The sequence below is a fragment of the Malurus melanocephalus genome, unplaced genomic scaffold (assembly GCF_030028575.1).
Source record: "Malurus melanocephalus ecotype Western Australia unplaced genomic scaffold, MMel_1.1 scaffold_4, whole genome shotgun sequence".
In the NCBI taxonomy this organism is placed as follows: Eukaryota; Metazoa; Chordata; class Aves; order Passeriformes; family Maluridae; genus Malurus; species Malurus melanocephalus.
In genome coordinates, this window is record NW_026623236.1 from 1011980 (window position 1) to 1036124 (window position 24145).

The 24145-nt window shown below is 36.8% G+C and overlaps 1 protein-coding gene across 4 annotated transcripts in view; it reads left to right on the forward strand.

Moving 5' to 3' along the window:
• The window catches only part of LOC130575117 (adhesion G protein-coupled receptor B3), a 224077-nt gene that overhangs the window by 167172 nt on the left and 32760 nt on the right, over positions 1-24145 (forward strand). For all 4 annotated transcript variants that reach the window (XM_057368800.1, XM_057368808.1, XM_057368816.1 and 1 more), the window contains exons 10-14: positions 12801-12951; positions 13515-13584; positions 18343-18409; positions 20556-20641; positions 24018-24116. In XM_057368800.1, the coding sequence (XP_057224783.1) occupies positions 12801-12951; positions 13515-13584; positions 18343-18409; positions 20556-20641; positions 24018-24116 (473 nt within the window). The remainder of the gene's footprint in view (positions 1-12800; positions 12952-13514; positions 13585-18342; positions 18410-20555; positions 20642-24017; positions 24117-24145) is intronic.

Genomic DNA, 24145 nt, shown 5'->3' on the forward strand with positions numbered 1-24145 from the left:
TTTTCTCTGTGTGTTTAAGTGGCCACTATTCTGTTATAAGTGGAGCAGCAGATTAAGTAGCCCAAATAACTATGGGAATTTCAGGCCATATTTTTCATTTAATACAAGGATAAAATACATTTTAAACAAGTGTTCATCATGGGAAAAATTYGTACACTGCCTGCTTCCTCTTGTCGCTGCTTAGATGTCCACTGCTCAGAAATTTATATTGAATTGAATTTATATTAAATTGATCATGTAGACTTTCTGGTTTCCTCCTGCTTCCTGAAATATTGAGACGCTAAGTCTTTTATTGCTGTAGGCATCTTTCATGGGAAGCTCTTCAAATTCCTTGGAAAGCATTATCTGAAAGCGTGGATAATGCCCTCCTGAAGAAAGCTGTCATGTTGCTGTGTTGCTAGGCACTAGTTCTCTGTAGATCATCTTGCTGAAATCTCTGTGCACTCGCTCCGCAAMATTTTTCCTTCCTCATTTTGAAACCTCTTTTGTTCCCAGCAGGAAGCTCATGTTCTTAGACTCCCTAGGAGTTAAACAAAAGTGAAACCCGTAGATACAAGGCCTTGCAGAGAGCTTTGGGTYCTCACAGTGACTCCCATAGGGAGAATGCATTTAGACCATATAGGAGGAAGAGCCTTCTGCTCACCGGTATCCGTGAGGAACCAGTGCTATCCTAAAAGAAATTATGTCCCAGATTCCTCCTCCAGATTGTGCTGCACCTTACATCACAAATATGGACTAAATCAGCAAAAGCTTTTCTGTGGCTCTATGAGAAGAAGCAGGGGGAAGTGGAACACAGGCATGAAAGCCAACAAAAAGACTGCTATTCCCATATTCAGGAAACCTGGCTTGAAGTAATATGATAGAGGAGCTTTTATTAGTTACAACTCCTTCTGCTGCACATGAGGTTCTACAAAACTATTTCATTCTTTGGTCCTTTAAACAGCTATGTTGTCATAATGTTCTTCTTTAATAATCACAACTTAACAAATTTTTAAGTCATGCTAAAGGAATCATTGTGAAAGTTTCCACACTGCTTTGTCATAAATATTAAACCTTTTATCCTACTGGTTTAGCATAGCAGATAAAGAGAACTGAATGAATGTGATACTASACAGAATTTCCTCCTTGCTGGAAGACAATGCAAAGGTATTAACAGCATAAGTGGTTTCACCTTTTATAAGAAAAAAAAAACTTGACATTTTTCTTTCTTGTGAGAGCAATGAATAGAAACTAATGTCAAAATATTAGCTGACTTTTTAACCTRCTGTTCTCCTTTCTATTCTTAATCCAACTTCCATGTACATGTGTGATCACAGCCTCTTCTCTCTGGTTGTGGATACTATTGCCTTTTTCTTTCAACTTCCATGAATTATTTAATTATCCACCATCCCAGTAGCAATGGTAAAAGGAGACCAGAAACTRCYTCCTCTGATTTCCTCAATGTGCATRYGTATCCATAGCTCCACAATCTTTAATCTATGTGAAAATCGCTGAGACTTCATTAATATCATTAGAAACAGGTAATTACTCAATGTTTTCCCTCTTCTGTATTTAGAGGGAGTCTATAACCTTTTTTTTAGCTGTTTTGTATYAAATAAAGCCTTCTATTAGGGGTTTCTTCCAGATGCAATCTAATCCTGARGATGAGGCAGCTACATTGCCATTATGTGTATCTCTGCATGAACAAAAAATGGATGGCCTCTGAAACAACCCATGGCTAATGCATTAAAGGCATTAGAAATTAATATCATTACCATAAGAGCAATTAATGTGATTCATTATGTTGTTGTATAAGTTTGCACTGACACTGCCAAAGCAGAGATTCTGTTCTTTCCCCTCATTCTGCATTCACTCTCACGAGCATAGGTTGACAAGATCTGATATAGAGCTGTAAAGCAGTCTCCTCTGTCTTCTGCCTGCTGAAAATATTGCTTTTGCAATGCATAAGCCATCGAAGGGTCACTGTACCCCTCCCCTTGCTTTTTTCTAGTGTGATAATGTGCTCTRATTCTAAGGCTACAGGGAAAGAATACATATTTCTGGGAAAAAAAAAAGTTCAGGTTTTCATTTAAAAGAAACAGTAAAAAATGTTGAACTACATATATACAYGTATGTTTTCCATATACACGTATATGTATCTCATTAACAACTTTCAGATGGATTTGCATTAATATTTTTTAAAGTGCCTGTTTGTGTGTGTATGTGTACACATTATATGAACATATTCAGAAGTGTCTGTTCCGCTTTGTTAAGAGGCATCTGTGGTGGCACATGCACACACACACTCCATTTGAGTTCAGTGTTAGGTTCCTATACTGGGTTTGGCTGGGACGGAGCTAATTTTCCTCACAGAATCCCTAGGGTTTGAATTTCTGAATAATAAGAGTGTTGCTAACAYGCTGATTTTTTAGCTGTTGCTGAGCAGTGATTACACAGCATCAAAACCTTCACTGTTTCCCAGCTGCCCTGGTAGTGAGGAGGCTGGGATGGACAGGAAGCTGGRAGGAACAGAGCYGGGACAGCTGACCCCAAATGACCAAAGGGCTATCCCATACTGTATGACAACAAGCTCAGMAAGCAATACAACCAGCACTGGTCTTTTAAAGTGGCTGTTGCTTGGAGACTGGCTGGGCAACAGTCTGCTGGTGGGAGGTGGTGAGTGACTGCCTKTGCATCACTTGGTGCAGGCTTTTTTTCCCTGCACTTATTAAACCGTCTTTATCTCGACCCACAGGTTTTTCTCACTTTTGCTGTTCTGATTCTCTTCCCCATCTTGCTGGGGGAGTGATCAAGTGACTGGGTGGGTGCTTAGCTGCTGGCCTAGGTCAGCCCACCACATTTGCTCAAGCCCACCTCGTGTTTTATTGGGTAAGAGAACAAAGTCAAAGTATCCTATGTGCCTCTGTGGATGGGCATGACCCCAAGCCTTGGCATCGACTCACCCATACTCTGGATTCATTCTCATGCCTCCTGGCATGGTTTTGTCCCACACTAGCTAGCATCATCCCAGTCAATTCCCTGAGCTCGGGATAGCATGAGCTGGCAAGGGAACAGTTTGGATGTGGACACCTTATTTTGGAGCAGAAAAAAATTTACTAATATAGACATTTTCTGTACATTCCAGCTGGCTGCTGGATGAGTGAATGCTTCCTTATCCATTTTGTTAGCAAGTACCAATAGATGTGGATCTTAAAAAAAATTTAGTTTAGCTGTTATTTTTGAAAAATAAACTGAAGTTATATGATCTGAGAAGACTTTGGATTACTACAATGATGTACATACTATCTCCCTTTCCTGGATTCTGTCTGGTTTGGACTTAAATTACTTCTTTCAAAAAGACCATTTCTTACTGTCTCCTGCTAATCTTAAAAGACATTGTCCTTGGAAGAAAACTGAGCATGCTTGAAATCAAGGGTGTTCTTAGGGGAAAACTCATCMTTTTCCTGTTATTATTCTTACATAAAGCTTTTTAAGACCTATGTCATATGTATACAATTATGATCTAAAAATAAGCAAAGAAATAATGAGAGACATATGACAGTGTTGTAATAGCATTGCAAAGCTATCACTTCGATGGTTTCAGAYGATCATGTAAAGGGATGAAACTCTTAACAGATATGCAGAGGAGGAATCTTTGCTGACACCAGTATCCCAGACAGGAAGATGGACTGTTTCATATGGCAACATTATAATCACAGTCAGACTAACTGAAAGACAACTGCTTTGTTGTTGAACTCCTCATTCTAGGCATCATTTTGATTGCTGAGGAAATTCCCAAAAATTGCAGCAATTTTATTGTTAGCAAATAAGATAAAAATCTAAAATAGAGCAAAGAGATGACCTAAATTAAGAGTAAAGATGCTCAAGTGATAACCACATTTTCTTGGAAGAAAAGATTCTTTTACCAGAATGTGCTACACTGGGGGGCAACATAAGGCAGTATTCTCTGTCCACCTAAAGGCAGCTTTTGCTGGTAATTTGTTTTACCAGGACATCAGTTTGCACTGGCTGCATTAGGATCCTCCTGTAGGAATTTGAAGTCTCACGTATCAGCATCCATTCTGCTACCCTCCTCTGTTATGCCATCTTTTCAAGGAGGCTCCTTCAATTCCTTGTCTTTATCTGTGCCTGAACACCCCCTCCTCCTCTTTTTCTCAGAACTCCATAGGGAGATCCCTCTCAACTGTGCTCTGAACCACTCTTTTCTTGCTGACATTGCTGACTCATGTGAAGCCCTTGTGCTTAGCTCAGCCACCTCTTCATTACCAATCCTGGCTCATGGCCCTTAGCTACTCACACAGCCCCCATCATGAACTTTTAAATAAATTAAAGTTAGGAAAACTCAGGACCCTTGGAACATGGGTTGCTCATCACATTGATTGACTACTGGCTCTTGCAKCCTTCATTCTCCTCCAAACAGGTATAGCCATATAGCTAAGGCAAACAAATATTTCTACTTGCAACAACCCAAAGAGAGAATAAAAAGCTGAATATMTTTATGTAGTAAGCTGAAAATATTATATAGCACATCGTATGTTACAGCCAAACAGCTTTTTCTTCAGTGTCAATGTAGTTGTCTCATTATTATATCTCTTCAAACCTGCCAAGGGCATGTGTCTTCATGTAASAGAGAACACTCCGCATTCCAAAATTTAAAATTAAAGCAGTACAGAATTTTCAGAGCCTAAAAAAAGTTCCTGAGAAACAACTGCCCTGGAAACCAAAGTATAATAACATCAGTGAAGCTTTTTTATTATTTATCCATAATCTATACGTTAATTTGCATAGCWCCCAAGTAAATAGAAGTGTTTCTGACAGCCCAGTAGAAGCATTCTGACAGCCAGCATGTGTTCTCTTTTCTCCTGTGAGTCACACCCAGATACAGAGATTTTTCAGGCCAAACTGTGCATCCATCGATACGAATCCAGTCCCTTCTGTTCACACTGCACCTTCAGTTCTGCTTCTRTATTGCTGTTACCCACCATGATGCACAAGAACATAACTAATTTTTCAATGATTTTCAGAGAACAGGTTTTGCTTGCCCATCAATTCAAAAAACAAATCTATATTTTATCCACAAATCTATATTTTACCCCTCATCAAATAATAAATCTTTCAGACTTGGTAATGTAAAACCTCACAAATGTATTTTTATAGAGCAATATTTCAARGTAACATAAATTTCAATTTAATTTTTTAATTCTCATTCCTCAATAGCTCAGTAATGAAGAAGTTGTTTTAAGAAAGCACACCAGTGATTTCCACTTTTTTAACCTAAACTGACCATTATTACTTTGCATTCGAAAGAGTTGTTTTAAAAAAAAATCAAAATAAAACCAACCCACCCACCCATTAAGAAAAAGAAGACAATTAGAAAGCAGTACAGAGGAGCATCACTATTCAACACTCTGATAGCAATTTGAACTAATTAGATAAGAAGGCATTGAAAAACTTTTATTTAAATTGATTGTATGCTTCAGAGATTTAAAGGGCTTCTCATCTCCTCTTATAATTCCCTGTAAAACTCTTTTTCTAAGCTTCACAAACTTCAAAAAACACTTATTTGAGGTCACAGTTAAAATATTAAGTTACTTTGTCCTGACAGAGTTGACATTTACCTTGTTTAAAGTGTTTAACATCAAAGCCAGCACAATAAATTCATGATGTAAAGTAGGCCATATTCATCTACCAGGAAAATAYTCATCCAGTACTTTGTAAACATTTAAAACACTTAAGATAAGAAGCAAGATCACAAGCCTTTGCTCATGCACCTTTCATTCTTTATTCTATAGGTGCAACACCCATTATAAAGCTTGCTTAAATTAATAAGATTCTTTCCACTGACTTCTGAATTAATCCTGTAAACAAGTAGAGGATCCTATTCCTTCATTTCCTGCCTGCCCAGAAAAATGCATATCTTCACAGCACAAAGGCAGAAAGGGAAGAGATTCTGTTGCCAGGTTTTGTAATCGAAGAAATTAAATTGCCTCTGAGTAACCTGTTTTGTGATACTGCTTGTGCAGAGCTCATTTGCTTGAATACAACCTGGCAATAGCAATCCAAACCAGGAGGAAGACTAAAATGGGTACAAGTGTAATGAAATCGTACAAGAATTGTCTTCCACCTGGCTTTCAGTTTGCTGTAGGCATGTCACCAAGAAAGCAATTCTGAGTTAAACAATACAGACCTGAGCTTTGTACTGACAATCTCCAGAGAATGCTGTAAACAACATGGAATGAATATTACTGTCTCATATATTAGTCATAGCTCAGCATAACATGAATTATCCAGCTGAATTTCTTGCCTCTATCCCCCCTAGTAACCAAAATGAGCCACAAATATTTCTATAGCCCCAAGGCAAATTAGCACAACATAGATCCATCCCTTACACCTGAGCCCTCCAGGGCAGGAGGACATGGTGTGCAAGCTGATCATCAGGACGGGTTCCTGGCCCAGGCTCCCTTTCAGTGTCTGCGTGGGCCTGGGCTGGAAGAACTGTTTTTGACCCAGGTGAAAACTGTGCCAAGGAATTCACTCATAATTTATGCAGATGCCAGTGCATGAAGGATACCCGTGCTGTCACAAGCGTAGGCATTCTGCTGTATGACAGAGTGGGGAAGGTTYGCGCATGCAGATAGGAGCTTTAATGAATTCCTTTCCACCCCAAAAGACAGGTGACTATCCCTTCACATCTAGYTGATAGAATTATTTTGTACTATGTGTGTTATAAGGTCTGGAGGAGAATAGAGGCTAGCAGAGGAATTACTTTGAATAAAACCCAGCAGTTCTCTATAGATGTAACTGAGGGATGCCAAAGTACAATGATACTGTCTCATATTTAAATGCAGAAGTTGTTGATATGAGTGTTAGAGGTGACAGCTATCAAGGGAGAGCTTTGAAGAAAAGTAACTGCAAAGGGCAGAAGCTAAAAAGATACCTCCATGTACTTCTAGTGGATCAGATATAAACAGCACTCCTATTGCTGAACTCTGCACCTGGGAAAAACTGGGAGACATTCTGACTAGTCTTCATAAGCAAGTATGAAAAGAGATTGTAAAATGCTTTACTCATAGAGGGGTGATTTTCAAAAATACCTGCAAGGTAAATCTTGGTAAAAGAAGAGCAGGAACTGAATTTTTCAGTAGAATATCTGAAGAAACTTTAGGTGAAAATAGTAAGGCATATTTGAAGTGTATATGAAAGACACAAATGCAGAAAAAAACTTACAATTTGAAGTGTAAGTTTTCTTCCAGAAACACTTATGCTATTGCTAGTAGGATCACTGTGGTTGTACTGTCAGATAAAAGGAAAGATTCCAGAAGAGAAGAAAAAAGAAACCTTAAATCAAACACCAAATTATATTGCACCCTGAGACTGGTTACATGAAAGGGTCCCGAGGTTTAGCAATGGTTGATATAATTTGTATACGATACAAAAAGAAAAAAAATTATACTGAAAACTTTTCAGTGAGATTGCTGTGCTGTTGATGCTTTTGTGAGAGTGTAGTTGTAAACTAAATCAAAGGAACTGCAGAAACAGTTGGGTCATTTGAACCCAGCTTMTATGCAATTTATCAGAACCTAGAAAGGCATGTTGCTTGTTGTGGGTAAACAAAATGATTGAGTAGAAGGACAAAAAATTGAGGATCCTTAGTTATCACTCATTATCTCTGTGAGGCAGACCACCTAACTACTCAAAGATTCCTGCTGTTGTACTGAAAAAATAGCTTTAAAAATCCAAGTAWAAGCTGTGACTCACATTGTCTTGTACTGCACAGAGAATCCTTCTGTATAATAATTAACTSTGCAGATCTCATCACACAATTGCACATGAAGTCAGATGATAATTATTCTGGGCTATCATGTCAGATATCAGAGCAAAATGTAATGAAGTTAAACCACTTGAGCCTTCAACTGCTGAGGACACCAGAAAAGACTTTTAAAAGATCCTAAAGTTTTCCTTTGAGTTAATTAAAGTAACTAGTTTCATAGCTGTTGGTTGAAAACACAAATACCATTATTTTAGAACAATTATTTCCACTATAATGCTATTTTCTGTATCAGTGTCAGATTCCTGAGTTCTTTGCTTGAACAAGCGGTGTTATCAGCACCAGAGTCTGTCAAAAGAAAAGAACAAGGGATTTTTTAAATGGTGCCTTCAAAACTTTGGTGTCAGCAATATTAATGATCCTGGAAAAGAACCCTGGAAGACTGCAGCTATAATTTCTCARGCATTTAAGATCCTAACAGTTTCAAATATGTTTGCAGCTGAAGAGACAGCCTCCCTTGCCATATTTTTTCTTACAGAAAATCTGTCCCTYTTCCAGAAAAACACTCCTGAAAACAAAATTCTTACATCTTTGTCTCACAGTCTCTGAATATCCATCTAATTTTAAATGCCAGTTTGCTCTATAACTCAGTATTTAATCTAATATTCAGTACTGTCTGACCAATATATTGTATGCCTGTATTCTGACAATGTCTGCTGTTCCTGAGGCAAAGATACTGTATTACTCAAATCTGTTTAAAAGTAAGTGATAATAAAAAAATGGTAATAATAAGCAGTATTTTTTTATAAATTTACATTTCTGATTTAAAGAAGGAAAATATATACTGTTTGATAGTAGATGGCTTAAGACTCTCAAAAATGCAATAAAATATACCAGTTTTGTGATAGAATTATTTTTCTGCTCTTAACTATGTCCTTCACATTATCTTTGTTTTGTTTGTTCTTTGTCTCATTTATTTGTTATTGTGGTCTTTAAGTGCTCTTTGTGAACTCAGTGCATGATCAGAATGACATAAAAATRAAATTAGCACCCATTTAATTTATCTCCTTAGGCTTGTCTCCTCAGAAATAAGTCAAGGGCAGGATTCCAATCTTCAAGAAATTTTGTTATTCCAATGGTTTTCTATTACCTCTCATTAAATAATCCAGTTGAGTGGATTTTAGCCCTRTTCATTTTGCTGTCACCAATACAGATTTCATTTTTTGTGTTCATTTTCCAATAGCTTTGATTCTTATACTGTTTATCAGAACCCAGAGACAGTCAACAAGTTTGTTGAAGGAAAAGGAACCTTTTTCAGGGTGAGAACACAAATCAGGTGTCCTTGCTTAACCCTCTTTGCCTTAATGTGGAAGATTTAGAGCAGAAGACACTGCTATTAAAAAAAACACCCACACCATTTTTCTATTAAAAAATACCATTGTTCTATTAAAAAACCCAAAACTCAACAGCCAGATGCTCAAAGAATATTGATAAATTCTTAGTTTGAGGTTACATTTATGACCTACTTTTGCAGGTCTTAAAAACTGATATATTCTGTACTTTACTCATCATTAGTACATCAAAAATATTAACCACTAGAACAAGTAGCTTTGGATTTCCATTGTTTTTTACATTTCTCAGTTGTGCTTCAGTACATTCATTTGAAGTTGGTGTCTTACTTAACGAGAGAAGGAAATAAATTGATACCTGATGTGTRTTCTTGCTTTCAATAGTATATTGTTTACTAAAAAGGGGTGAATGGTGTCACTTAGATATTCCAGGTAGCTAAACACCTGAGACTCAATTAAAGTTCATGGAAATGCATTCTGAGGGCAGAAAAACTCCCTCCCCCCACCCCCCCCCAACCCCCCCCAATTTATAAGTTAATATGGGGAGCCAAGGGCAAATGAGAGGAAGAGTAGGTTAGAATAATAGTTGACTTAATTTCAGAAGCTTGAAGAAATAGTGAATAAATTAGGCTGTTAAAATTAATTTTGTTGCAAGTTGGCAGGTGATTACCTCAGCACAGGTAATTAATTCACTGAGTTTTAATAAACTGGAATTAGAAGCAAATGAGAAACATCTCCTCCTAAAGCAATGGGGAAGATGTGCCCCACTATCTCTCGGTGCAGGCAGGGTGACACACTGCAGCTTTCCGTGAGGGATGGRCCACAGGGTTTGAGTGATGCTGCTGCATGTGCAGGAGGGTGAGGGGAGCTGGTGCTCCCTGGCCAAGGAAGAGGAGGAGAGGAAGGAGCAATAGTTCATAACCTGGTGAGAAAGAAATAATGCTGGTATATACTTCCTAAAATTAGACCTATTCACTAGCCYGTTTAATAACAACCTTTGGCGAAAATGAAATTTTGTTTCTATTTGGAAATTGGCTTCCCAGATACAGTGCTTTCCCAGGCAGAACGSCATTGTTTGTTTATCTATTTATCAAAGAGGAAGAACAAGGAAGTACATAAAAGCCAGAGTTCCAGTGGAGTATTGGACAACTGAGCTGAGCCCATGGCTGTGCCCGGGAGGGAGCAGTTGTGTTTGCAGGGAGGGAGGCTGAGTTCACTGCAAGCRCTGCCTGCACATGGATCTGTCACCACCATCCCACAGCGGTTGTTAGGTGATGTTTTGAGGCTGATTTGCATCTTTCTGATGGCATGTGGTGTAAATACACTGTTATATCAGTGACACAGACTTACCATTGTTGTTCATTAAAGACCCCCGTCTGCCACTCAGAAGAGTTAGAGATAATCAGCAGTCATATATCCCACCTAGAGCTCAGCTGACTTTCATAAAACTTGCTTCTCTCTTCTCATTTTGTGCTCTACATGATCATTAACATTTTCATTACAGTTCTTTCTTCCACAGTAGCCATGTCCACACTTGTCTCAGATTATCATCATCTTTTTTTCAATATAGAGGATAAATTATGAGTTAAATCCTACAGTGTGCACTCAAGTCAAGCATAAGAGTTAGCAATGTTTTGACCAAAGAGATCAGGAGTTGTTTGTGCATGCATTATTTATAAGAGAAATAGTATATTCACATTTTTTTCAGGGTAATATTGTGTTTTTACCTATGCAGTTCCTCCCTAAAAGATTCTGCATTATTCCTCAAAAGTAATTTTGTTGTCCAATTCTTGCTGCAACAGAACTCTCTAGCTTTTGCAAGAACATTGATAGGAAAGCAAATTAAAATTGCATAGTAAGAATTCATAACATATGAACCAGCCAGTTAAAGAAAGAACATTTATGAATTTTCTGTTATATTTATTCCGTGTTGCACTGCAGAACTTTCATTTTAACTAAGTGGGTTGTTTTTTTTTTTCTTTCATATACAGGAAATACTGCTATTAGTCAGGTTTTAACTGCATAGATTTTATGAATCCATATACCTTGGGGACACCTAAACATAAGAACTAATGGCAAAGCCTAGGATGGAATAACTAATGCATTTTCAGGATCTGTTGTTTTTTTCCAGTTTACGTTACTTGTTGTTGTTTTTTTAAATTAAGAGCAGTTCTCTTGCATATAATTATACAGAACCCCTTTCCTCTAGATTWAAATAGACAATTTGACCCAGGATTTGAAGACAAGAGGTTTGTTACATCTSTAAATTCATAGCAGGAAATCATTGCATTTTGATTCTTTAAGTGCATAAATATTTGAAAGTTGAGATGTTGATGTCAGGTAATGCCAATATCAGCTGGTATCAGCTATCAGCTATGTGTTCACAGTAACTATGGAGAGACTGTCAGCTACGTATTTAAGATAGATATTGGAATGAACCAGCACACCTGATTTCAGATATGAATCTGGAAAAATTACCACAGAAAATTCAAACCAAAACATATTTGAAAGTAATTAATAATTTAAAATTAACTAAAAAACAAGCATGTTGTAATATATGGGTGTCATATATGTCATATCCTTCCTGTCAGGCTTGAACCAACAGTGTATGCAAGCACATATATAAAACTAGGAACATGCTTTTTTTTTTTCTCCTTAAATAGTTTGCTCAACTGAGATTTTAGTAAAAGTTCTTGCCYAGCCTTAATAAAAGGCTAAGTGTAAGGTGGTTATTAGATGTGTATGATGCATAAAGAAATAATCATCAAGTAATATCTACATTTTTCATTTTTTCATGAATTTACATCATTGATGTTGGGGGTGTGAATTATTTTTTCTTAAATTGTGCTATGGATTAATTGTGCTAAGGATAGGCTCAACATTACTGGTGTGGCATTGTTTCTGGGGTYCTATGCAGACTGCATTTTATAGACTGCTACTGGCATTTTAAGCAACACAGTGGAGGCCAGATCATAATTTATGCGAAGAAGCTCATTTTTGCAAGCTACAATGTCAAGTTTAATTAAGGGCTAAAGTGRCAAAAGAAAGCAAATTGCATGTGCTCAAAATACTTTTCAGATGASAAATTACTCATACCCATAAAAACAATATCCAGGGTAATTGTTAAGGTTATGGGTTATGATACTGAAACCTGCCTAAAAATATCTAAGGCAGTATATTTCAAGAGGTCACCATGCCATATGATTTAAATGAAAAATAAAAAAAAAATCAAATTTAGATTAATAATCAGGGTCTTCATGGAGGGAAATAAAGTATAACTGGCAATTAGGAGCATTTGTATCCCTGCTTTTCTCTGTTCTGCTAAGTGAGATTTTATAATCAGTAATTTTGTAACTGGTTTACCAGAGAATAACTTTGTGATGATCCCTGATCAAAGTAAATGTGTAGAGAAAAATCTGCCGGCATGATTTATTTTGCGTCTTTGTCCCTGCTCGGAACACTCAGTGTTTGGGAAAACAAGTCAAAACCTCTTCTGCTTAATCCCCATCAACATTTCTCTTTGTTTTTCTCGCTCTTTGTGGCCACCACATCATAAGGGGAGGAAAGGGAGAGTTGATGCTAAGGATAAAGGTCAAGATGATAGAATATGACAACTCTTTGAATTGAAAACAGAAATGAGTGTCCCTAAGTATTCAGCATGAGCTTCTCTTTGCTCCCTGCAGGGCATCTGCACCACAACCACCGCATTTTTACACTTCTTCTTCTTAGCTTCATTCTGTTGGGTTTTGACAGAAGCGTGGCAGTCATATATGGCTGTTACTGGAAAAATTAGGACACGGCTGATAAGGAAGCGTTTCCTGTGCCTTGGATGGGGTAAGTCAGTAAAATTAATTTCCTAGGAATCATTGGAATGAAACATTTAATGCAGTGGCAATGTCAAGAATGTCATCATTTTCTTCAGTAAAAATGAAAGATAGCAGATAGCATGTTACTAAAAGGAAATCTAGGTTAGAAACTTTTACACTGCAACTTAAGCTCAAGGTATGCTGGTGTACATTGTAGCATCCTTTTATAAGTATGTTTTAACAGAATTTCAGATTTTCAGCAAAGTAGCGTAATATCAAGAAATCAAAATGAAGCAAGAAAAAAAAAAACATTCTCTGAATATTCATGAAACCTCTTTCTAGTTAAGACCTGTCAAATGTACCATAATTTTGCTACGTCAAAGCAGTACATTGTGGGCAGAAAACAACGTCCTCCTCCCTGCAAGTGCTTCAGAAAAACAAACCTTACAATAGCAGTGTGCTTCATTAAATAATTCGTTCCATGTAAAATTGTCCATTTTGCATTAGCTTGCCCTGTCATTTTTTTGTCCAGGCAGAACAGCAATATTTTACTCTTCATCTAATGATTATTACTGTTTTGGTTTTTTTCAGGACTGCCAGCATTAGTGGTTGCAATATCAATAGGCTTTACCAAGACAAAAGGATATGGAACAGCTCACTAGTAAGTCAATCTGAAATGATAAATTATGTTTTTAATAATCAAGATTGTCATATCCATCAGGAACTGCATAGCATACTCTGAAGTCTCTACAGGTATCCATTCACACTTAGAATTGCCCTGAGAGTCACTGAGTGATCCACAAAAGAACAAAGAGAAAACAGCACACCAGTCTTGGACTGAGCTCAGCAAAGCACCAGGAATCCTAGATTTCGTTTGAGATTTTGAAATAGCAGGCTTTTATGAAACACTGAGGTCCAGGTCCACTTAGACACCTTACATTTATATATATTTACAAAAGAGAGTGTTAAATGTTATGGGTAGCCCCTGTCAGCCTTTAAACCTGTCCAAAACTGCRCTGGCAAGAGTCTCTTTGGCAACCAGGTTTGTGCACCAAGCAGGTACCTTGACTTCAATGCCCCTGAGCAGCTTGGAGCCAAAGCCCTTCAAACATCTCAAAACATCTCTCCCATCCATCCCCTCTCGCCTGGACAGCCTGATCCTGCCCATTTCCTGGACTGTGCTGCATTTGGGAGACAGCAAGGAGGAAATCTGTGTGCTTCATTTACGTTCAACTAATACAGTTCCTGTTCAGCCATCTGGCTGGTTACAGTCTGTATTTAGCACCTCAGAAAATTAACTCCTCAGGGAGGCCACCTTTTGGTCTTCTGATGAAGAAGGAGCTGAGCCTTCCTCCAGCCAGAGGAGTGCTCCAGCCACCATTATGTATGCGAGAGTGTGTTTCCTTTGGTCAGCCTGTTTGGAGCTCTCCTCACGTTGCCKAAGAAATTGAGGATGCATCTGGACAGAAAGAGAGGAAATATGACTCTGTAGGCTGGTAATGAGGGCATTCATCAAAGATGTGGAWGAGTTAGGTCAAGTCCTCGCTTCAATGAATATTTAATTATTCTCCTTAGCATCATCACTGAGTGAGATCAGGATTCCCCCTCCCTTCCCTGTGTGTGTCACCATCTTGGCACTCCAGCCCTGGGTGGGTAAGAAAGAATTCAAAATCAAATTGCCTCCTGAGTACTGACTCCAACCACTAAGCTTTGTAGTTTTAAACTGTGACAATGTGCATCTTCAGATTTTTTAATGAGGAATGTCTTATGTAACTGAAGTGCTTAAACTTCACTTAGAGCTGCAAGTGCAACAGTGATTTTAGCCCTCTTTTGARTGTTGTATTGAGAATCTACTCCTCTGAATTTTTTTAACTATATACTCATCTTGCTGGCTTTTTTTATTATTTAATCATTGAACCACAGCTGAAAAACTATGTAGGCTGTGAGAATTACAAATCACAAAATAAAAATGTCCAGACCCCATTGGGGATGTAGCTCTGTTCCTTGCAGGATTAATCCCATTCCTTTTCTCTACTGAAATCATTCATGCGTGATACTTGCTTTAGTTAGCATTGCTTCCTGCTTCCTTCCTGGGCTGAATGCATTTTTAAAAGGGGATGTTCTGAAATATTCAGACAAAGCAACAAATCATTCATTAAGAGTAAYCTGGAAAGTAAAAAAGAGCAGATCTCTGTACATGTAACAGCTCCTCTCCCAGGATCCAAATCCAGCTGACATGRTACCATGGGAGAAAAGAACAAATGAAAGCGTACAAGGGACAAATTGAACCATAATTCAGCTTTCTCATCTTATTTGYGAATATATTTTCCTGGCATTTGACATCAGAATTACATAAGGAAAACAGTGAAGACAAGGAATGGAGATTCCTCCTCCATCACCAGCTGATGTGCTGTCCCACTCCAGAMGGCAGCAAAGAATTGCATCTCATGACAGCTGTTGGGCAGTGTAAAAGCAGAGCTCTTGTCCTGCTCCTCCTACCATAACTGAAGCACTTGTGCAATATTTTTAATTGCTTACACTATATTTTGTTTGGCTGCAATCAATTGCACACATGCTGCTCTTAGAAGCACACCCTGTTGCAAACAATTCATGCTCTGTAAGATGCTCATTTTGAAAATGAAGCTTTTAAGTGGAGAACATTAAAAGTGAAAATTTGGGAATTTATTCCAGTTCCATAGTCCCACACATGAAGAGATTCATAAAGAGGGAGAAGAATCTTTGCAGGAGCTCTCAGTTTAGGGTAGTATATATWTGATGGGAGTGCTTGAATTGTTCACACTGGAGCCATGTCTGTGATCATCAGTCTCTGATTTCTATCTTTTTCTGAGTYCTAATATCAGACAGTTATATTTCTGTACATTTAAAACTAAGTATGAAAAACATTTCATGCAGACCCTTGTAGTGATATAGATACAGAAGCTGAAGGGATTTCCTAAATAYAATTTAAAAGAACACAGAGACAAGTTTTCAGATGTTATCTGGGAAAGATAAGTGTGCCTGAAAGCTAAATAGCTTTTTCCAGCCATTTCTGTAATAAATAWTTTTGGTGTCTCTTTTCAGACACTCAGTGCTATGAAAGCACCACTACTAAATCTTTTAGTTARTAAACCTGCATGAACTTCTCATGTTAACATACAGTGCAGATAAGTTCTAGGAATTTATTATATCAACAAAAATTAAAATTCTGTCATAACCATGCTTTTGCCATGCTCTCTTAAGAGAAGAAACCATTCACCTGGAGAGCATCAAACAACCYACAAAATGTACAGGACACAGGAGCAAGTGTACAGATGCTTCATCACTCAGCAGGATTTTATGACCRTGTAACATGGTCCCATAAAGCCACCAGTGGCTGCTCTTCATCCTAATCAATTTATATGGCTTTCTGCTATGTGCACATCAGGGAGAAAAGACAGAACAGGAAAACAAAATAAAAACAGCTATAAAGCACAGAAAAAAGCTGTCAGAGCAAAGAAAGAGGAGAAGGAAAATGCAGTAAAAAATTGACAAGACTTTTCTTGTGGTGTAAGCAGGCACCTGAAAATCTATCTTCAGAATGTATTCAACAGAAAAAGATTGGGGAAAAGGAATTTCAGTCATCAACTAAGAGATGTGGAATACATTRCAACAATGATGTCACACACTTGTGAAAATCCAGAATCTTGAAAATTCAGATTGTGTGAAAAAGAGGTTAGGGTAAAAAAGCACAACCTCTATATTTTTTTCCAGCTCTGCCTCTAAATGGAAACCACTCTTTTGAACAGCCTTTTCACTTGAGGACATGGAAAAGGGGCAATTCTCCCTTGGGACTCAAAGAGTTTTGTGCTAGAAATTGGGGTTTTAATTTTTTATTTAGAAAAAAAACCCTCTTGACCCTTTTTTCAGCACAGGTAACTGAAATTATGTTCAAACCAAAATGCATCAACTTTTTTTTATGAACTGATGCTTCTGTCTCCCAATAAACAGGAAAATTTTAATTACAAATCCTGATTACTCAGAGTAGTCATCTTCACTAAGTTTAAAAGTTCATACTGTTAAGGAAGTACACTGTGAATGCTTTTCACCCCTCAGAAGTCTATGTTCCCAGACTGACAATAACAACCTAGCTTTTGAAAAAGTAGTAAGAAAAACTGCAGAAAATTTGGAAAGCATTTTTCTTTGACATTGAAAAAATAAATTGAACATTCATGTTGTAATTGGTTTTTGTGGTAGGATGTAGACTAGCTTGGCATGTATTACCTTTTCAACAGTGAAGAAGATAGGAGCTATTTGAATCCATTTACCATTCCAGAATTTAGCACTCYGGTGCAGTTGGGTTCATGTGACAGTTTTCACATGGATTCATTGCACTGGGAACCACTTTTATTCTTTGCAGTGAGAATACCAGCCCTAACAGACCATTATGATATGCTTGCATTTAAATCACTTGGTTTTGAAAAGTACAAAACCATTACTGGAAAATAAAGAAGAAATGTGTAATTCTGATGTGAATGTCTCTGGATGTGAAATGCAAGTAAATTATTTGAATGTATGTGCTTGAGTTTTCTTATATGTAGGTGTGATCATGCATTCAAATAAACATGCTGTTCTCTGAATGTGTAATCACTGAGAAAATAGCACAGCTGCATTTACTTCAGTGTGTGAAGCTCCTGATCTTTTGCAGATATGAAAAGCTTTACATCACAGTGTATCAAATATTTAGAATTTGATTCTGTAAGTGCTCTGTGTTTGGTTTTCAGTGAAAGCCCTAATGCAGAATGACAAACTCTCTGAGATTAGGAGGTCTCCRGAAAACACAGTTTTCAGATGCTTTAAAATATACATTTAAATTGTTTTCAAAATATTACTGAGAATACAGAAGAGCTAGATCATATATCTTATATGATTTTTCTCTAATGGAAATACTGTCTGTAAGATGTAGTTACAAAAGCAATTATTCAATGACAGGATATGTAGAAACCCGGTGGGATTTTTATTTTTTGAAGTTCTATATTACAGATATTTGACCATYTCATCACTTTTAAGTATAGAACTATCAGATATGGTAAGCTAGAAATGTGTCTAGATACCTCCTTGGCAAGGCCTGTTCAGTTAACTCATTATACATGGTTAGAGGAGATTCAATAAATATTTGCAAACTTATTTTCTATTGTGCTCTTTATACRTTTTGGGCATTGCAGTTTATGTATATAATTCACGTTAAAGATTTTGAAATGTTAACCACAGGTAGTGGCAAAGTCTTTCAGCTCTCTACATCATCTTAYCAACAAAGCAATTCTGTTTTGTGTGTGCATATAAATCCCATACATCAGAATAATAYGCTGTGCTAGTTATTAATGCTTTCTTGTGTTATACTTATTTTTAATTTGTGTTAGTTCTTCTCTAATGTTCTTTCCAGCTGCTGGCTGTCTCTGGAAGGAGGGCTACTTTATGCTTTCGTTGGACCTGCAGCTGCTGTCGTCTTGGTAAACATTAATAAAATTTCCAGTATTTTTGTATGAAATGATTGAAAGTGCTATTTCAATTAAAAAAGCTTAGCTATAAAGTAACATTGCAYTTTGCTGTAAATACTGAGATCACTGTTGTTTAACACACCTTCGGTATTTTGAATGCATGATTAATTTGATTATATCACTTCTTTATACCAATTATCTCTCCATGTTTACACAGTAAGCTGTGAAAGAATAATGTACTGATTAGTGGCACAGAGAACTTGTTACAGGCATCACTGAGTTATTATCAGCAGCATCTACGCAATTGTCAGTGCCTTGTGAAACTCAGTGACAGCCTTGATGGAGGGCTGCTTGGCAGGGTATTGCTGTGCCAGCAAAAGCAACAGAAGGAGTGGAACCTGCCAGCGAGTTCTCCATGGCTACTGCTTTTGAAGGCAAAGAAAAAAGTTGTCATAGCTGGGAAATGTTACTTGTTTGTGTATTAATCTTCCATGTCTCTGGACATGCGTTTAGGTGTAGGATTCACTTCTGMCTAATTATAGACATCTGCAATGTAGATTTCTGCATCTAAGCTAGTTATCCCAGCCCTGTTTCATTATCAGTGRAGAAAAAGACATACTTCTAGAGATCAAGCCATCAGAAGTGTTTCAGACATCGACTTCAGGGTACAATGAATTACATCCTACATCACCTGCTCTGCAGTCTKTATGGATTTTTCACAACAATTTATTTAGCATTTTTCCCTTACAGATTTTGAATCTATTTCCTCTTTCCACTCCACCTATGRTAACTCTATCAGCACCGGTTATTTCTGGTTTTCTCTTGGAAAAGGGAATCAGTTCTACTAGTAGTCAAAGATATAGCTATTCAGCTACATGAATTTTCCTGAAATGGATGTTTACTACTCCCATGGAGTTTGTCTCATCATTGCCTGGAGACARGCCAGGATCCTTTTGTACAGCTCACAGTCCCTGTCATGGTAGAGTAGCCAAAGATGTTTACAAAAAGCCAGTTCTAATTTTCGCATGGAAGTAACTGTATGTTCTCTGTTTAATTGGCAAGCCTTTGTTGGAGATGTTTGAAGTTCACAGTCRCAGTTTGCCCTACCATTAGCTGGTAGCTGTGGAAGGAGCTGTTCCATGCAGCCACTTAAGCCTAAGTGTATGAAGCCAAAGAATTATATAACAGCAGCTGAAAAATGTTAATGCTGAAAACAAAGTTGAAAAAGACTTGGCAGGGAAGACTAGTAACAATTAGGTATTTTGGCACAGGTGTTGAAAAAACAGTTTGAAAGGGAAAAAAAGGGATTATTCTTTTTAATAAATTTTTAAAAGGAACATTTATTTKATAGATTTAAAAATTGGTATTACCTCTTTGCAGGGCCATGCAGAGACAGGTTCATAGAGTTCAGCTCAATAATACAAATGGATAATAACAGTCATTAAGTTGTCCATTAAATGCCATTAGTATGTCCATTAAGTGCCACAGTGTGACTGCTGAAACACTTGAAATTTTTTTAGGTTAGATCTTCAATCCATGTATGTGATCATAACACTATTTACTTTAATATAGTTAAACAGACATCCCAGAAATTCATCTGGTCCACAAAAATAGTAAGCTGCAGCCAAAAAAGGCTCCAAACTGACATTTTGGTGAATAACAGAGACAGTGATTAATGTGCAGGAAGGTATGGAAAACCACAGGCTGGTTCTGCATAAGTGGGAACACCCACATGGGCCATAAATGTTTGAAAAGGAACATGGTTACAGTCATCGAATGCTCTGACTAGCTCTTCCCTGTGCCATAACTCATAATGCAGTGGTTTTCCTGGAATAGGACAGATTGTTGCAATTAAAACTGACAAAAGATGAAAGTTCGATTACTCAAACTTCTGACCATCAGACGTGTATATATATAGCTTGATACCAGGTATAATTCAAGGTTCAAAAACRAGCCTGCTGCAGGGTGTGTGTATACACACCCTTTTGAAAACACAGCCTTTTGGTGCATTTGGGGACATTGCTACAAAATTTCTGAAGGAATACTCACAAATGTAAGAGGAGGCATTTTRCAGGCCTGTAAGAGCCTTTTYCTGAAGTGTGATGCAGTGTTTTCTTTCAGKCACTGAAAGATCAACTGTTTGTCTTCTGTTTGACAGGTCAACATGGTGATTGGCATTTTGGTATTTAATAAACTTGTTTCCAGAGATGGAATCCTAGATAAAAAACTCAAACACAGAGCRGGGTAAGCAATAATTGGGTTATTTTAAAGCATATTGAAATTTGATCACCAATTTTCAATTACAGATATTCATCAAAAATGCTTCTGATTGTGCTGTGGATTTTTTTATACCAGTGTAACAGTTTCTAACAGATTCCATTAATCTCAAAAGCTGCTGTTGCATTATCCTAAGGGAATGCAACTAAACAAACTAAACATAATAAAACACAAGTACAACAGTATTAAGTTATAAAAATGAGGATTAAACAAATCTGAGCACAGGTTTCGCARGATGGTTACATGTGTAAAGCTGTTGCTCTCAGGAAAACAGTTTTATGAACTGTGTGTACTGAAGGAACTGATTATTTTTGTCTAGCTGTCAAATTTAATTACTAAAGTAAGAAATGTTATGCATTTGTGTTAACTGTTACAAAATATATTTTACAGCAGTATATCCCTTTCTTAGGTCAGTGTTATTCTACCCTTCTGACTACATTAAGAATTTGCCTTTGTTCTTACGTTCACATAATACCTACATAGGTGTATTTTCTAAATTAGTGCAACAGAACATAAATTAAAAAAAAAACACTTAGGGTTTAAGAGCTAAAAAAGAAAAAGGTAAATGTGTGATTTTGATTATTTACTTGCATTTACATTAAAATTCTGGTTGTTATCATGAGAAGAAAAGATTATGAGGGTGGTGGTATTGGAAACTGTTTTTCACTGGGTGGCAGTGATTTGAAGTACTGCAGCAGCAAATCTAGATTAATTGAGTATTGGAGAAGAAATATTTCAGAAGAATCATCACCTTCCTAATGCTTATGAAAGTATATTTAAACTTTGAATAATGACTTTTTAAAAATTATATTTTCTAGTATTGTGTTTTGGGCCAGCTTATAGTTTAACTCCACCAATATTTGCATTTCTAACAATGATAAATGGTGGTATCTTCATTTTACTGTGTGTTACTGCTATGGGCAAATTTATTGCAGTTTCACTTTTAATTATTTTACCATGTAACTAACAGTGGTATTTCTAATAGTTAGGAGTTAGATGAGTACACTTATGATAAATACTTTAGCTGGTGTGATTTRCATTTCACATTAATTCAATTAACTCTCTGTTTTTCAGTTTCTTCCATCATCATCTTGACAAACACCTACCAAATCCATTARTTCTATTTCTTCTGTTTTCCTCTTTTTTTCATTAGAAATTATTAATTTCATAACCCTATATATGTCTACATTATTCCATCAATATTCTTAACTCTGCAATAACACTAGTGAAATCTAAAATATTATAAAACTACCAGATCATTACAAAAGTAACATTGACTTAGTAATCACCAATTCAAATTCACATATGCCTCAATTCCAGTGATATAAGGAGCTGGAACAGCCACAGGTTTGGGTTTGTACATTTTGTAAGGATATTCAAACTTAGATTTAACTTCTTTTTTTTTTTTCCAGCTATGCAGTTGTAGGCTACAGAAACCTATTTGTTTATACTTTGCTTTCCCCATGAAACAAATAAAGAACTTAATAAAGAAGCATTTCATTTTAAAACAATCTAGCCTTAAAATGAATGAATAAAGAATCTACCCTAATGAGAAACAATCTTAAGTTGTGTGATATTATGAGATAGTGGCTTGGCAACAGCATCCCTTCATACTACTTGGCAGATGACAACTCTCAAGTCATTCTTTGGGGCATAGAAATTGGTTCATCACTTGATCTCTCTAGAGAGGTGATTGTCACTCATTTCTCAAGTATCTTTTGCCAGCCATGTTCAGGAAGGCAACTTCATTCTTCYTGGCAAGCATTGGACTTACAGATGTCAAAAGCTCAGTCAAAAGTTCGGCTGTAGGATTTAAAACAAGTGAATGGGACAAAATATCCTAACTCCATATGCTTTCTATGACCTTAATAAGCATATGGAGAATCAAAAGAGTGGGAAAAAATACATTACTGGATCTCAATCATGATCTCAATCCTTTTCCTGGCAAAAGAGGAAACATATGCAAATGCCCAGGCTGAAAAATTTACATTTGGCTTATACGCACATTGAGTTCTATTATTATTTGCAAGATCCAGAGCAGTTTTACAGAGGTAAAGAGAATAATCCAGTCTAACAATGTTTAGCACTGGCAGGCAAAGACAGAAAGTACTTTTCCAAACTTGGTTTATACTTACCCAAGGCATTTTTTTAGTTCATTCTTGAATGTATATTTTTAATTGGTGACAACTGATAAGAATTCACTAAGTTATTTCCTCACCCCAATATCATCTTATACAAGATCAAGGTTTTCACTGTTTTCTAATGGAAGAAACTGCCTTTTTATGGAAAATATGCTGCACTTTTTAGTGGAAAATCATGATTTGGTTTATCAGTGGAAAACTCTGGAATTTAATGTTGCTTTGGACAGTGTGTTGAAAGTCTTGTGTGTGCTGGGTTTGGCAATAACAGAATTCAGTTGGTTGAAATAACTGGGATAAAAAGCAAAATGTTCTTATCACCACACAGATCACTTTCCAGTGGGAGTAGGTAAAATATCCTTTCTGTCAGCTATGTCACATCTAAGTCAGTTATAGTTATTCCTGATTCGTATAGCAGAAAGAGAAGATATAGGAAAAATATTTATTTAGTTGACTCAAGAAGCTGAATGCATGCTCTATGGAAAAGAAAACTTAAATTCCAAGTTTTGTGTTTTAACTCTTCTGACAGGTGCAGAGGTACAATTGTCTATACAAAATGCTTTGAGCTTAATGCTTGTGTACTGTGTTTTATTAAAAGGCAAAACACCCTTTTTTTAGTACCAACTGATATTTATTTCATCAGATTCCATACATTTCAAGCCCTGTATTCAGACCTTCATATGGCATGAATAAAATCAATCCAGATATTAGTGGGCATACTAGAGAGTATGCACATATTGATTTGATGCTGAAAAAATTTTGCAGGTTTCTTTCCTTGTTAATGCTCTGTAATGGTCCATAATTCACACTCTTTTAAGTGTCCTATAGTTTTTCTCAAGCATGTTTGGATGCAGCAGTCTTTCACCAGGTCTGAATAGAGGGATTGCACTTTGTGTGTCTATCCTAGCACGTGCTTATGTTTACTTCAGTGTACTGAGCAGTTTTGATCCCATTTGGGGCCGTTTTTAGATTAAATGTAATAAATAGAGTTTGCATGAAATTAAGCCCCATAGCATTAACATTTAAAGCTAACAATAATGTAAAGTATAAAATACCGTTTTGCAACATTATAGAGCATTCATCCTGAATAAGTCTACTTACTTTTTCTGCATGACATCATATTTAAAAGCTAAATTTCAGTAGCAACGTTTTTTGGTGACAATTCAATATTTTGTTCTTTTTGTGGGTGTTCTGTTTGTTTGCAGTCAGATGAGTGAGCCTCATAGCGGTTTGACGCTCAAATGTGCCAAGTGTGGAGTAGTTTCAACAACAGCTTTGTCAGCCACCACCGCCAGTAATGCCATGTTAGTCCTGATCATTTACATCTTCTTGT